The sequence below is a fragment of the Alternaria metachromatica genome (assembly GCF_023757995.1).
Source record: "Alternaria metachromatica strain BMP 0045 chromosome Unknown scaffold_45, whole genome shotgun sequence".
NCBI classification, from domain to species: Eukaryota; Fungi; Ascomycota; class Dothideomycetes; order Pleosporales; family Pleosporaceae; genus Alternaria; species Alternaria metachromatica.
Window position 1 is genome coordinate 1,942 of NW_026055536.1, and position 13,512 is coordinate 15,453.

The 13,512-nt window shown below is 54.2% G+C and overlaps 6 protein-coding genes across 6 annotated transcripts; 1 reads left to right on the forward strand and 5 right to left on the reverse strand.

Annotated features, from left to right (window-relative positions):
• Nucleotides 1–772: 772 nt before the first annotated feature.
• Nucleotides 773–2,114, reverse strand: J4E83_010406 (uncharacterized protein; the record flags this gene model as incomplete). Its single annotated transcript, XM_049337287.1, has 2 exons — nt 773–1,347; nt 1,454–2,114. The coding sequence occupies 2 exons, from the start codon at nt 2,112–2,114 to the stop codon at nt 773–775; spliced, it is 1,236 nt and encodes a 411-aa protein (XP_049183514.1).
• A 1,451-nt stretch (nt 2,115–3,565) lies between these two features.
• J4E83_010407 (uncharacterized protein) lies at nt 3,566–5,467 on the reverse strand (the record flags this gene model as incomplete). The annotated part of the gene is made up of 4 exons (XM_049337288.1): nt 3,566–3,681; nt 3,788–4,651; nt 4,739–5,150; nt 5,198–5,467. 4 exons carry the CDS (start codon nt 5,465–5,467, stop codon nt 3,566–3,568), a joined length of 1,662 nt encoding a protein of 553 aa, XP_049183515.1.
• A 666-nt stretch (nt 5,468–6,133) lies between these two features.
• J4E83_010408 (uncharacterized protein) lies at nt 6,134–7,611 on the reverse strand (the record flags this gene model as incomplete). The annotated part of the gene is made up of 4 exons (XM_049337289.1): nt 6,134–6,155; nt 6,205–7,298; nt 7,391–7,494; nt 7,569–7,611. The coding sequence occupies 4 exons, from the start codon at nt 7,609–7,611 to the stop codon at nt 6,134–6,136; spliced, it is 1,263 nt and encodes a 420-aa protein (XP_049183516.1).
• Nucleotides 7,612–8,908: 1,297 nt separating this feature from the next.
• Nucleotides 8,909–10,261, forward strand: J4E83_010409 (uncharacterized protein; the record flags this gene model as incomplete). The annotated part of the gene is made up of 1 exon (XM_049337290.1): nt 8,909–10,261. One exon carries the CDS (start codon nt 8,909–8,911, stop codon nt 10,259–10,261), a length of 1,353 nt encoding a protein of 450 aa, XP_049183517.1.
• A 104-nt stretch (nt 10,262–10,365) lies between these two features.
• J4E83_010410 (uncharacterized protein) lies at nt 10,366–11,586 on the reverse strand (the record flags this gene model as incomplete). Its single annotated transcript, XM_049337291.1, has 2 exons — nt 10,366–11,001; nt 11,077–11,586. 2 exons carry the CDS (start codon nt 11,584–11,586, stop codon nt 10,366–10,368), a joined length of 1,146 nt encoding a protein of 381 aa, XP_049183518.1.
• Nucleotides 11,587–12,085: 499 nt separating this feature from the next.
• J4E83_010411 (uncharacterized protein) lies at nt 12,086–12,964 on the reverse strand (the record flags this gene model as incomplete). The annotated part of the gene is made up of 1 exon (XM_049337292.1): nt 12,086–12,964. The coding sequence occupies one exon, from the start codon at nt 12,962–12,964 to the stop codon at nt 12,086–12,088; it is 879 nt and encodes a 292-aa protein (XP_049183519.1).
• Between the last annotated feature and the right edge of the window lie 548 nt (nt 12,965–13,512).

The following is a 13,512-nucleotide window of genomic DNA, read 5'->3' on the forward strand; positions in this document are numbered from 1 at the left end:
TAGATTTATTTTAAATAGAGTTAAATATAGAAATCTATATATAAACCTTTTAACCTAAATAGACTCTATTTAGATTTCTAACTATAGTAAAACTTTTAATAAATCTATAAGTTTCTTAGTAAGTAGTATTACTATTTCTAAAAATAGAAAAGCTAATTTCTTTTAGTTATTATTTATTATATATAAAAATAATATAGCTTACTTACTACTATATTATATTATACTAAAGAGACTTACTTTAAAGCTTATTATATCTAAATAGTATATATAAAAGTATTATAAAGTAAAGTAATTTTAATATTAAATAATAAAGTTAGTTAAATACTATATATATAATATTAAACTATAATTAGGTATATTACTCTAAAAACACTAGAGATAAATTACTACTAAGCTATAATAGTAATTCTAAGGTATTTATGCCTAAGGCTAAGTTAGCCTAGGCTCTTATAGGCTAGAACCTAACATTTACGCGCTTCTTTTTCTTCTCTTATTCTCTTCTTCGCGGTCTAGCTAAAATTTACGTCGCAGACAGCTATATATCTTCGCTTTTAATCTGCTCTAGCTACCGTGGTCGCGACCTTCATTGCCGCGCTTGCGATAGCCAAGCCGCCGCTTGCGCGAATAGTCGCATGCGTCGAAAGCAACCCGCAGAACGGGCATCCCGCTGCTTGGCGAAGCGACACGTCGTGGGTGTGAGCGAACTGCTTCTGCGCGCGGACAGTCGCACGCTTGGAGATGGTTGTAAAGACTCGTCGTGACCGTGCACTCGTCATCCGTCTTCCATTTCGATCATTTGGACCGTCGCATAGAGATGCGGTGCTTGCGCACTTTTGTTCTCGTGAATCCATGCAACCGTTGTAGCCCAAAGGTTCTCCAACTCGTCGAGGTCAAGGCTGAGATCCTGGGCTGCGTCGTCCGACATCTCCTTGTTTGCCTTAAGCCAGAGAATCATTCTGCTTCGGTCCACCTCGCCACCACGGCCGCGCCGCTTGGCCCACCGGAGGAAGACTTGGAAGAAAGTCTCTCCAGATTCCTCTGGGTTGAACGAGATACTGATTGGCGTCGTGCCCCAGAGGCCTTTCAGTTGGAGCTGTCCGCCTGTAGCCGCGGGACCTGCAGCGGGCAACGTTGCGTGACTTGGTTGTCCGTCGTTCACGGGTGCCGACTGTGCGGCTTGAGCGGGTGGTTCGGATGCGCGCATGAGTTGGGCTTCCCGCATGGCGCTCACGCGATCGTAGGTGCGTTGAACCTCAGGCGGACGTTGCAGAGAGGATTGAGCGTACATGGGCGCAGTCGGTGCGCGTAGGGGGACCGATTGGTCTATCTCTTCCGCTGATACGAAGCCTGGTGGAAAATAAGTCTGAGGTGAATGCGCTTCGTGGACATCTGCTTCCACGGCAGACAGATCAGTCCGAATATACGCACAGTCATCGCAACGTGTAGGACTGACCTGTGGTGTGTTGTCGCTCCATAGATTCATCGGATCCCAGAACCACATCGCTGTTCAGCAGCCCTTCTGGTACGATGTAAAATGCATTTTTACTTGTTCGGTATGCACCACGACGATGCCATGTCAGGTACACAACAGTCTGGACACTCACTCTCCTCTTCGCACCTGACGGGAGGTGTACCAGTATCGACTCGTCCACGTCAACCGGATCGACATTGAGTCCACGACTATCTGCCACTTCCTTATCAATCAAGTTGTATCTCCCCGGTGCATTCCTCGCTATGACTGTCTGGTCCGGGATTTCGTCGTCGCATGAGAGGAATGTTATCTTTTCCATGCCCGCGGCGGTGAGACCCGAGCCGTGGGACTTGACGGATCCCGCGCTGGTGGGAGGGGTCTGTACACTGTACCTGGCACTCTGAACATCATATCGTGGGGGGCCTTGTGGCGCAGAGGGATTCCGGCGATGTGCGCGTGGCGGCGAGGCTTCGTGTCGGTGTTCCAACGCGGTCTCGGGACTTCGTCGAGCCGGGTTCTCCCATATATACCGCTCAGTCGTTGCCCGGATCTCTTTATCTTGGAGGTAGTCCATGAGGAGCTCGATGGTTTTCTTAGGATGGTCTTTGACCAGCTCCTCCGCTAAGGACAATCGGGTAACCATCGCGCGCGATTCGAGGCGATTCTGTCGCAACTACAGCCTTGTATGCGCGCGCAACTTCAAGATGCGCCTCACAGCGCTGGGGTCGGCGCCTGACCAATGCAAAGCTCTATTTTGAAACCATGATGCGCGAAAAGCTCGCGACGCTGACTGTGTGGTATAAGCGGAGTTTCGTGTACACGCGATGGGGTATGTACATAGAACTGTTGGCATGGGCGCTGCTGCACGAAAGATGAAGTGGGGCAGATCTCCAGCTTGCGCATCATCATCAGGGCGACCGGAACCGGCAGGGGTGTCGCTCGTCCCTGCGAGACGCTACGCCATTCTCAATTGACCGGTAGCGAAGCGGCAAATCATCTGAACGGCGAGACCACCCACACGTGACAGCGTATCCCCGCGATTACGCGCATGCGTGTTGGGCGACCTGTAAGAGCACTTGAACTCACCCATCCCGCGTTCGACGTGGACTTGAGCCGAATGCGCCGCCAGGACTCGCAAACCCAGTTGCCCTCAGCTGAGCCCGTCCTTTTACTCTTTTGCTCTCCACTCCGCACTCCCACTCCGAACCATGAGCAGCTTTTACAGAAGCGATGTCAGTCGCTCCATTCGCGACTCCAAAGGTGAAACTGGGTCATCGATATCGGTGCTCGGACATCATGCAGGCGCAAAGCGGGTGACGCAGCAATCGGCTGCCATCGGGAACAAGGCCTACGACAATACGTTCCAGATTAACGGACATGTCGCGGATAAGGTTAGCAGCTGTACCATGTCAGTGCCTCCCATGTTACATTCGTCGAAGGTGCTAATGAGGTGCCAGAAAGAACGCTTTCTTCATATGCCATTGCGATGTCGCAAAGGTTGTGGCAAGCATAGCGTCAGGTGATCCATTTCTCGCTTCAGTACGGGCACAGTCTCGTTTGTCGGGCGCGGCGGGACGACTCAACCATGTGAACATCGTGAGCACTAAATCTGCCGCGTGTATGCCATCGCTCACCATGCGCAAGGTTGATCAATTAGAGATCGCGTCGTTGCGAAAGGCGAAACGGAAAGTCACAATCGTCTCCAAAGAGACTGGGATGCCAGACGCCATCTACGCCATCTTTCCCAAGACAGTACAAGACAGCTTCGTCTCGTCCAATGTCATCGATCGTTTGGGTCTTACGACACGTGTCGACAATACGACAGTAAGCTCACTCAATTGGGCTTCGAAGCGACATACTTCCACTGGCGGTTTCGTAGATCTCTCTTTCCCGTTGCCTGGCAGCGACGAAAGCGTCGCGCAACGCCTCCTAGTTCTCCAAGACCCTCCTTTTGACATGCTCATCGGTTGTTCAGCGTTGGTCCCGTCTTCTACACGCAAGCAGAAGCCCTTGCTAAGATAGCATGAGAATGGAGAGCAAGAGCGAGAAGCGGAGGAAGTGCGCGACAAGGCAATAGCCCAATCACCTTGTTTCCTATGCCCCAAGAATACTACCTACAAGTTCCGCAACAGCAATCATCTTCTCTTCTTGCAATCTCCGTCCAACAAGCTGCACACTGACATGCGCACCGTCGTAGATCTCAGGGTCATCTGCACTCGTGTTAGCACTTCAGTCTCTTCTCAATCCGATATCCCTCCGCGCTCCACGCGAGGCAACAGCAACCTAGCAAATTCGGAAATCTTCGCGCGCACTTACAGTCATCCTGGATACTCTTGTCCTGCTCACCAAGCGCCGTATACCCCTCCTCCCTCCCATCAACCCCCTTATCCACCTGCATAACCGGCAGCACAACACTCGTATAATCCAGCGCATTAACCCAAGTCGAATACCCATAGTACTTGAACCTCTCCCTCCTCGCCGCCGGGAAAGGCGCAAGCGGACAGATAACCGCGTCGACAGGCCTCCCCGTACTAGTCTTCTCAACCGTACTATTCCAGTATTCCATATACTCCTTCTTCAGCGCCCTCAACTCCACATTCGTAGCCGCGATGTCCGTAGCCGTGAATTCCTTCTCGACGCCTTGGTAAAAGGTAACCTGCGGCGCCATGGGTTCGCCGGAGAGCGCAAACGCGGATTTAACGTCTTTACCCGCGTCGTAGATCCAGGGGCGGAAGCCGACGTCGTTGATGGTGCGGTGGGAGGGGGGTTGCCAGTCTATGATTTCATGACCAGCAGCGCGCAGCGCCTCAACAACAGTTTGAATAGCGCGGCGGACGGGGGGCGTGGGATTCACAACACCATCCGTCATCAACAAACCAAAGGAGAGTTTCTCTGCGGACTTCACTTCGGCTTCTTGGTCCGGGCGCCATGGGATTTCGTGGACGAGCGGGTCGTTGAGCCATGGATCTTGCTGGAGAAGAGCCTGGGTTACGAGGCGCAGGGAGGCTGCGTTTGTGGCGAGGGGCCCGACGACGGAGAGGACGGTGTTTTGGCCGTCCATGGAGTTTGCCATGCCTTCGTATGGGAGGCGGCCTGTAGAAGGACGAATGCCGTAGAGACCGTTGAAGGCGGCGGGGATGCGGATCGAGCCGCCGATGTCGGTGCCGAATCCTAAGGGCGCTGTGCGATGTCAGCGACCCACGGTCTCTTCATCTCGAATGCGAACGCTCATAGCGATTGCCATATCTCGGACGGTAGTTCACTTACATCCTCTCATACCGATCAACGCGCCCTCGCCACCGGAGCTACCACCAGCCGTAAGATTCCTATTCTTCGGGTTAAGTGTAAATCCCACGATGTTATTGATGGTCTCCCCGCTCATCAGCGTATGCGGCACACTGGTCTTGCAGTACAACACAGCTCCCGCCTTACGCAACATCTTCACCATCTCACTCTCGAACACCTTCTCTTTGCCAGTACCCTTCTTGCCTTCGAAGGTGCCAATCCAGCCGACGTAGCCCATACTGGTCTCGACATCCTTGATATGGAACTGGTCTTTGAGTGAGATGGGTACGCCATGGAGGGGACCGGTGGTCTTTTTGTGTTTTGCGTAGTATGCGTCGAGCTCTTTTGCATCACGGATGGCGGCATCGAAGAAGATCTCGTGGAGACATGATAGCTATCCGTTCAGCATCATCCACTGCAGGTATTAGGTTTGCGACGTACCAATTGATGCGCAACTGCAGCCCGGTGGCAGAATGCCCTCGTGACCTCTTCAGCAGTCCACTTCCCCTCAGCCACGGTCTTTGCGATCACATCGGCACTGCTTTCAGTAATGTCGAGCTCTTGCTTGCTGAAGTACTGCTTCACATAGTTTGTGACATCGACCTGTTCTTCTACTGATGGCAACTTCTCCAGTCGCCATTCCGAGGGTATGGCAGCTAAGATAGCTTCGCGCTTCTTACTAGCGGTTTCTTCCCAAGATGATGTCGTCATGCTGTCGGTTTGAGCTGATTGTAGAGGAGACAAAGGCAGTCACCCGCAAGTTTTTAGTGTTTGAGGGGAGGTATCGCAGCAAGTTGGGCACGAGAGCGGTCCCGGAGTTAAGATATGGGGCCGCGGAAATGACGTTGAGGGTTGACGCCGTTGATAGCTTCGAAGCTACCCAACGGCCAAGTGGGGTAGCTATCGAGCATTTGTTCTAAGCACCTTCTACATTAGCGTAGCTTCACATATCATGACATGTCTCGGTAGGTTGATGCAGGGTATTGTCCTGCCGATGCGCACACCGCAGAAGGTGAACGTGAGGGGCAGCCTGAGGCGGGGGTTGGAGCGATCGTTGGTCATAGATACGATGTTCAGCCGACCAGCTCCACCTCGGCAATCGGGGTAACTCCAAATAGTTCTCGTCCATACTCCACGCATGACAACGGATCTTGGTGTACCTCGTGATTCAACGACTTTCTTCGCTACGTAGGTATCTGGGATAAAGGCAACAAGGAGAGCTGATAACGAACTCAAAGAAGAACGCCAGGCCATGCGAAAGCAAGCAAGGTGCTAAATGCCGACCGCTCGAAAAGGAGGTGAAGAATGTCGCTAGACTAGAAATGAAACGAGGTGTGACAGTCTACGTGGTCGGGTTGTGGTATCTCAGGAACGACTTTATACGGTCTCGACGTAGTTGCTGCGGCAGTCAGCGAAGTATTTATGATGGCATGGCCTGTGCGACTTACCTTGGGAAGATGCCCTCTCGGCTTCCGACTCTGCCTGTCCACCAGTCGGTCTCGTTGTCCGTCCTCTTCAGGATTGTGATGATCTCGCCCTTCTTAAAGCCGAGATCGCCCGGCTGATCTGCGTCAAAGGTGAATTTGGCAATTGCCTGGTCGGATTGCAGTCCTGCCTTCTTCTGCCCGGTTGTCTGTCCGAATACTGGTTTTGGCGCCGTTGGTCGGCCAGGCTTGCGGTCGCTGTACGAGTAGTCGTCGCCGAACGTGGAGGAGCGGCTTCGGTTGTCCATGCGGTCGAAGGTCTCGGTGGGGTTCGCACGCGTGGAGAAGGAGCGGTTGAGGCCGCCGGGTGCCGAGGACGGCTGTCGGTCGTATACGTCGTCCGCCCATGTAGATGAGTGCTGCGGTCGGTCTCGGTACTCGTAATCATTGGGTGCCTGGCCCATGGAGCCGGTGCGGTCACGGCGCACGCCTTCGCCCATAGCCGAGCCCTCGCGGCCCTGCCATACCACATTGTCGCGTGAGTTGTCGTAGACGGGGATGTCGTTGTACATGGCGTCGTTGGTAACGTTCTGCGCGCCTCCTACTCCGGCAAAGACTCTCGAGTTGAGCACCTGCAGGAGCGGCGCGGCGGCTGGTGGTGGGGGAACCTGTCCGCTGAGGATCTCGCGGGCAGTCCATCGGCGGCCGTACAACTTCTCGTTGGCATCTCTTCGCTCGATGATGCCGCTGCCCTCCAGACTGACGCCGGCAAACAGTCCCTTTGTCTTGCTGTAGCTGAAAATACCAGCCACGCCCTTGAGACTCGCCGCGCCGGCAGCCTCGGCATTGCGACCGACAGGCCCCGCCGCAATGGAGACATTGCCGCCCAATGTCAGCGAGCCGGCCTGCGCAAATGTACGGACGGCGGATGCGTCGTTGAGGATGAAGACGAAGTCGGTGAGCTCAAAGCCAATCTGTCCGCCGAAGCCGCCGCCGATGGTTCCGATGGCTGTGGGAGCCGACCACGATCCGTCTGCGAGGCGGGCGACGACGACGCCCGATCCGAATCGCGCTGTGCCGAGGAAGCCGGCCTTGAAGACTGTGAGGATTGCGAGGCCCTGGGGTGTGTCAGCATCTCATCATGTGTTGGTGTCTGCTGGGGTGTTTGCTTGGGCAGCTTCGTGACACCGGATGCGCATCGAGTCCTTACCTTTGCATTGGCGAGGACATTGGGCGGGATAATCTTATCGGGGCCAAAGGCCTGTCTGGGGTCGACAAAGGATGCTAGAATCTTTCCTGTCTTGCGACATTCGCCTGAGAGCACAGCTGTTAGCGACGTCACCGGACCACGAGTCGCGCATAAACAGGGCGGGCGGCATGTGACTTACTGCTCATAGACGAGGGCAGCGGGTTGTTGAGACTGAAACCCATCTTGGCGCGCGTGTGGGGGGAGAGTATGAGGTAGAGGGCGTTGCGGAAAGAGCGCGGCTGCGTTGCTTATGCCTGCGCTGCCGATGGCGATGGGCAGGAAGCATGGCGGGCGGCCGCCAGGCCGAGGCGGGGATTATGTCATTGCTTGTGGCTGTGTCTGGCACCCGACGCGTCCGCCCTTGGCGACACCTTGATCAAGAACACGACACGACACGACGTTCACAACATCGCCACATGTCACGCGGATGCATTCACTCACTTCACAGACTTTCCATCGTCGCTGCCACTGTCACATGAGCCATTGATTTGCTATGACGCGTTCCGCTCACGCCAAGCCCAACTGAAGAGGAATTGGTTGCCTCTTCACTCAGCAACCGCCCCTCACCAACTCACACCCAGTGCCCAGCAAATGAACCATCCGCGTCCACGTATACGTTGTGGCACATTCGACATACTGCGCCACATCATTGCTGCTGTCGCATTTCTTGCCCTCATCCAGCCTGTCCGTCACACCTAGACGTTGCAAACCCCGCATCGTCACTGTCACCCGTGCGAGGAAGGAGCGACGGGTGGGCTCTATGTGGCTCGCGTCAGGTATCTCTTTTACTCAGCCCTGCACTCTTCTAGCGCCTACGCTCTTACCGCCGGGACTTCAACTTGGGCGCATTGAATCTGGTCACGTGCTCTGCCATGTCGTTGTCCACGCGGTATCTGCCGCAGGTAACCAAGACGTTCTTGAGTCTATGCAATATTGCGACTTCTCCTGGCTGGACTCGCCTTTCGAACCATACTGAGCAAGATGTACGTCTGAGATGCATCGCCTTTGACTGTCGCTACTGGTAAGACGAAATGCGGCAGATGAAGTAAGACACTTTGAGTCAAATTAAGTCAAGCGAGGCTGTCTTGGAATCTTCCGCCCACGCAAAACGCATGGGAGACTCATAGACGCAGAACCTGCGCATGCGACCCACAAACAATACGGTACTCACAGAAGCTACAGCATCTTGATTACTACTCTTCCCGGGCACTAAACCCGATTTTGCTAACTCCCTCACCATGCGCTACCGCGAAGGATCAGTTGGTACAGTTATAGTAGCGCATTACAAATTTCTGACTCGAAGCGAAAAGTCAGCACTGCATAGGCACGCCCTGGCGTTCATCTTTGCGCCCTACATGTTAACCAGATGACGTAGACAAATACCGCGATCCTCTCGCTTTGACATCGACATAAAGCAACGCGCCTGGCGCTACCCGTGCAACACGACAAGGCCAACACAAGATGTCAACAACCCAAACCATGTTCGCCCTGCGGGACCTCTCCTCACCAGCAGACTCCCAAGTCCACCTCGACCCCAGCAAACCCTCCTTTCCGCTCTCACAAGACGCTGAGCCAACCGGCCTTGGAGACTCCGAACAGCCACCCGCCGATGCGGCAGAAGCCATTCCGGACGGCGGCTACGGCTGGACCGTCGTTGCGTCCTGCTCCTTCCTCCTCTTCTGGATCAACGGCTACACAACTGCATGGGGTGTCTTGCAAACCGCCATCTTGAAATCGCCTGCGCTGAACACGAATTTGCGCACCATCACTTTCGTCGGCAGTTTATACATGGCTGTCATGGTCGCTTTTGGCATCGGGGGGATAAGAGTTATGAGGTCTTTCGGCGTGCGATACACGGGCCTTGCTGCGACGATTCTTTTTGGAATGAGTCTGGTTGCTACAAGTTTCACCTTGGATCATCTCGGCGGGTTGTTTTGCATTGCTGGGCTGTCGATGGGCGTGGGGACGTCGCTGTTGTATGCGGCGACTAATAGTCTGCCGTTGCAGTGGTTTAGCTCTAAGCTGGGTATTGCCAATGGCGTCGTCAAGGCCGGTGGTGGTGTTGGCGCCACGGTTCTTCCGCTTGCTTCGCAGGCACTCATCGACAAGTTTGGACTGCAGTGGACGTTTCGCATATTGGGCATCCTTATTATGGCGACTGGAGTTCCGTGTACATTGGCGTTGAAGGAACGCGCGACGACTGGCACGCTTTCGCGGTTCGACTGGTCGCTGTTGAAGAACGTCCCTTTCCTCACGCTAACCATGGCCGGTGCAGTCGGCGTCTTCGCACTCTTCGTACCACCCTTCTTCCTACCGCTGTTCGCGAGCTCGATCGGTTTGTCAGCCGGAACTGGTGCAGCACTAGTTGGTGGGTTCGGTGCGTCAACAGCAGCCGGTCGTATCCTGGGCGGATTGACCTGCGATAAGATTGGGGCCTTCAACACGTTGATGATTACCTGTCTGGTCAACTCGGTCAGCATGCTAGCCATTTGGCCAGTCAGCACGTCTTTGGCTCCTCTGTTCGTCTTTGCTATTGTAAACGGTTGTGCGAATGGCAGCTTCTTTGTCAGTCTGCCAATTGCCGTCACAGTGGTTGCCCCACATTCCGCAGCCGCGTCCATCGCTCTGATGGTCTTCTTCTGGACTCCGGGTTATCTTCTCGGCGCTCCTCTTGCGGGCCTGTTGATTGAAGCGACTGGTGCGGCGGACTCCACGTCGATTGAACCGTACAGGGCTGCTATCTTTTACGCTGCGGGGACGGGTGTTCTCGCCACTTTCCTTGTCCTCGTTGCGCGCCTGCGTTTGGACACCAAGGTTCTGAAGCGATTGTGATGAGCCCTTCTACTTAGTGGGGCAACGTTCACGTTTTCATGATATCGTCATGATCGGATCATTTTCTTCTTGCACGAGCGCAAGGCGACGACGTCGCAGACCATCTATGTACCTGGCTCGATACCGTACAACAACTCCAATAAATGGCTTTTCACTTCTTCCTTCGCCCAACTCATTTTAATAGCGTTCTCGGCCAACTTCTGAATCTCCAAATTGGTAAACCCGCAGTATTTCTTCACCACCAGCAAATTCTCCCACACCCACGTATCCTCCATGAACGCCGGATCGTCACTCGCAATACTGATCACGATGCCAGCGTCGAAGAGAGCGCGAATCCGTTCAAACACCTTGTCCATCGGTTGATGCCGAATATAACTCCAAGGACAAATCGTCATCCCAAGCCCCTTCTCTTTGATCAACGCCATAAGCTCCGCATCACCAGCAGCATTCAGCCCATGATCGATTCGATCCGCGCCTGTGCCCGCGATACTGCATGCCACCTGCCGGATATGGTCGAGAGGATACGGCGTCCCAACATCACAATGCGCAGTAATCCGAAACCCATCCTTCCTTGCCCTCACAAAAACCTCCTCGAATAGCTCAGCCGGCCTGCCAACCTCATTTGAATCAAGCCCAACACCAACGATTACATCGCGATATGGAAGCGCCGCCTCGTAATGCCGCATCGCGGACTCTGGTGATTCGTCGCGCAGGAAACACATTATCCATTTGGACTTGACCTGCAGTTCACATTTCGCAGTTAGCAAAGCCATATCTCTTGGAGGTTGAAGAGGGACGTCTTGGGGCGGACTTACATTAAGAATCTGCTCCGCATCCCACGTCGCCTCCCTAAACCCTTGCATCATCGTCTCCCAACTCGTCCCTACACGCGTATGCCCCTGCGGATCAAAGAAAATCTCCGCATACCGCACATTCATCTCATCAGCATGCTCATAGTACTCCATCGCAAGCTCATAATAATCCTCCTTCGTCTTCAACACTTCAAAGCCGCCGTAGTACGCCTCGAAGAACGAGAGCGTTTCTTCTGTGTTATCCATGCGGTTTCCCGCACGCGGCTTCAAGGTATCGTGGGAGTCTCGCAGTTCGGCGAGTGAAGCGAAGGGCTGCCCGGTTCGCGGGTTGAGGATGGTTTGGTTGTTTCGTTGTGAGAATTTCCATTTTAGATCGGCGCTTATGATGCCTTCGATGTGGATGTGCAGTTCGACTTTGGGGATAGAGGCGATGTAGGCGTCTTGCGTGGATGCGATTGACCGGCGTAGGTCTGCTCGGGAGGCTACGGGGAGGGCGTTTTCGACGTCTGTCATTGTGGGGGTGGGGTGGGTGTTTGGTTACTAGTACTGAGTTTGGGCTTTTGAATGCGTTGTTGGTGCGAGTCTGCGAAGGTTGGATGCAAGGTGTAGTTTGCTATATGCTTACTACTTCGTGACTCACAAGACCCTTCGGCTTATCATCGACCCGATCAAGCGAATATTAGCCTAACATGCGGGTCGGGGGAGAGCCCTTCTCGCTAGATTGCTGGCTAGCTTGTATAATCCATCTCCGATAGAAGAGTGCGGTATGGTAACGTTGTTGCGATGTGACGCAGCGGAGGCTGATTCGACAAGGGTGCCAAGCTTGCTAAGATAGAACCGCGTTCGTTTAACGGGAACAAGATAGTAGTTATTATAAGATATGCAAGAAAATTTAAAGATGTATTCTTCATTTAGCATTATGTATGTGTAGCGTTCCAACGTTAAGATAAATATATACAGCAGATCAATCTATAATACAGTGAAGATCCAACAGCGCGCGCACCCCGATAATCTACAAAGCCCAAGCAACAGCACCGAAGACAACCGCCATAACACCGCCAGCGACACGGTCCACAGCAGCCGCACCAGTGAACTGAGCAGGACCAGACGAAGTAGCGTTGGCAGGGCCAGTAGGTACAGCCGCAGTTCCAGTAGGCACCATAGTCATAGTACCGTTGGCCATATGCGGGGGCACAATACCAGACGGCATGTGTTCCATCGTGCCAGACGGCATAGGAGCCATCGAACCGGTCATGGTGCTAGCAGCAGGCACAACATCCATCGCCGTCGACGACATAACAGGAAACTCGCTGGAAGGCTTGAAACCCCTGCAAAGCCCGCCACTGCAAATGTTATACGCACATTGATCATCGCTGCTGCACTCAGCGTTGAAGTTACCGCATCGAGCTATCAGCATCGCGTTGCTAGCCCAGCACTGCACGCCATTGGCACACTGGTCTGGCTTGACGTAGGGGTTGCAGTCTGCGCCGAGAGGCAGCGAGCCCGCGGGCGCGACGATGGTGGGTGAGGGCGCGGGCTGAGGGCCCTGGTTGGTGGGTGTGACGGCGCCGCTGGTGGGCATTGCTGACGCCGAGGACGCGGGCGAAGATGAGGCGAGGAAGCCGTTGCAGAGGCCGTCGGACAGGTTGCACGTGTTGTAGGCGCATTGCTCGTCGCGGGTGCAGGAGGCTTGGAAGTTGCCGCAGACGGGGATGAGGCCGGAGTTCACGGCGTAGCAGTTGGCACCGAGGGCGCAGGGCACGCCGCCGGGTGTGCAGTTTGAGCCGACGGGGATGGTGGTGCCTGTGGGGGATGCGGCGGCGGGGGTGGATGTGGTTTGCGCTGAGGCGAGGGTCGCGGCTGCGGCGATGGTGAAGATGGTGTAACGCATTTTAGTTGCTGTTGTTGTGGATAGTGCTTCGTGAAGTGAGTGGTGTTGAGATGCTGCAATGAACGAAGCGAGTGTCGTATGTTTCTGATGATGTGGTAATGTTGTGATGGAGGTGAGAATGATGCGAACGAGGGTGAGACTATATACTCATAGTCCTCGTGTTGTTGCGCGGTTTAAGCTGTCGTACCTGGACGACGATAGTTCAGCTAACACTTAGCGCTCGTAACCAGCCTCTCGATTCGCCACAAGGTGCCGGTTACACGGGGCTACTGCGAATGACGATGTCCAAAGCGCCGAAGCTACCTCCGCAATTGACACGCGTCCGTGCTTGAAAGCTTGAACAGAATATTTTTGGACCTTCTAGCGCTGTATAGCGTCGTCGGGATGTTGCATCTCGGTCGCTCGGAGTGGCGCCGATGGGAGCCGCAGTGGCCGCGTCGCTCCGACCGAACGTTGGCGCATTATGATCTTTCTTCGTTGGAAGTCTCGACTTCGCGACTTGTGCAGTCCACGCAATGTAAGGCGCATCTTCTCTTCTAGGTGCTCTG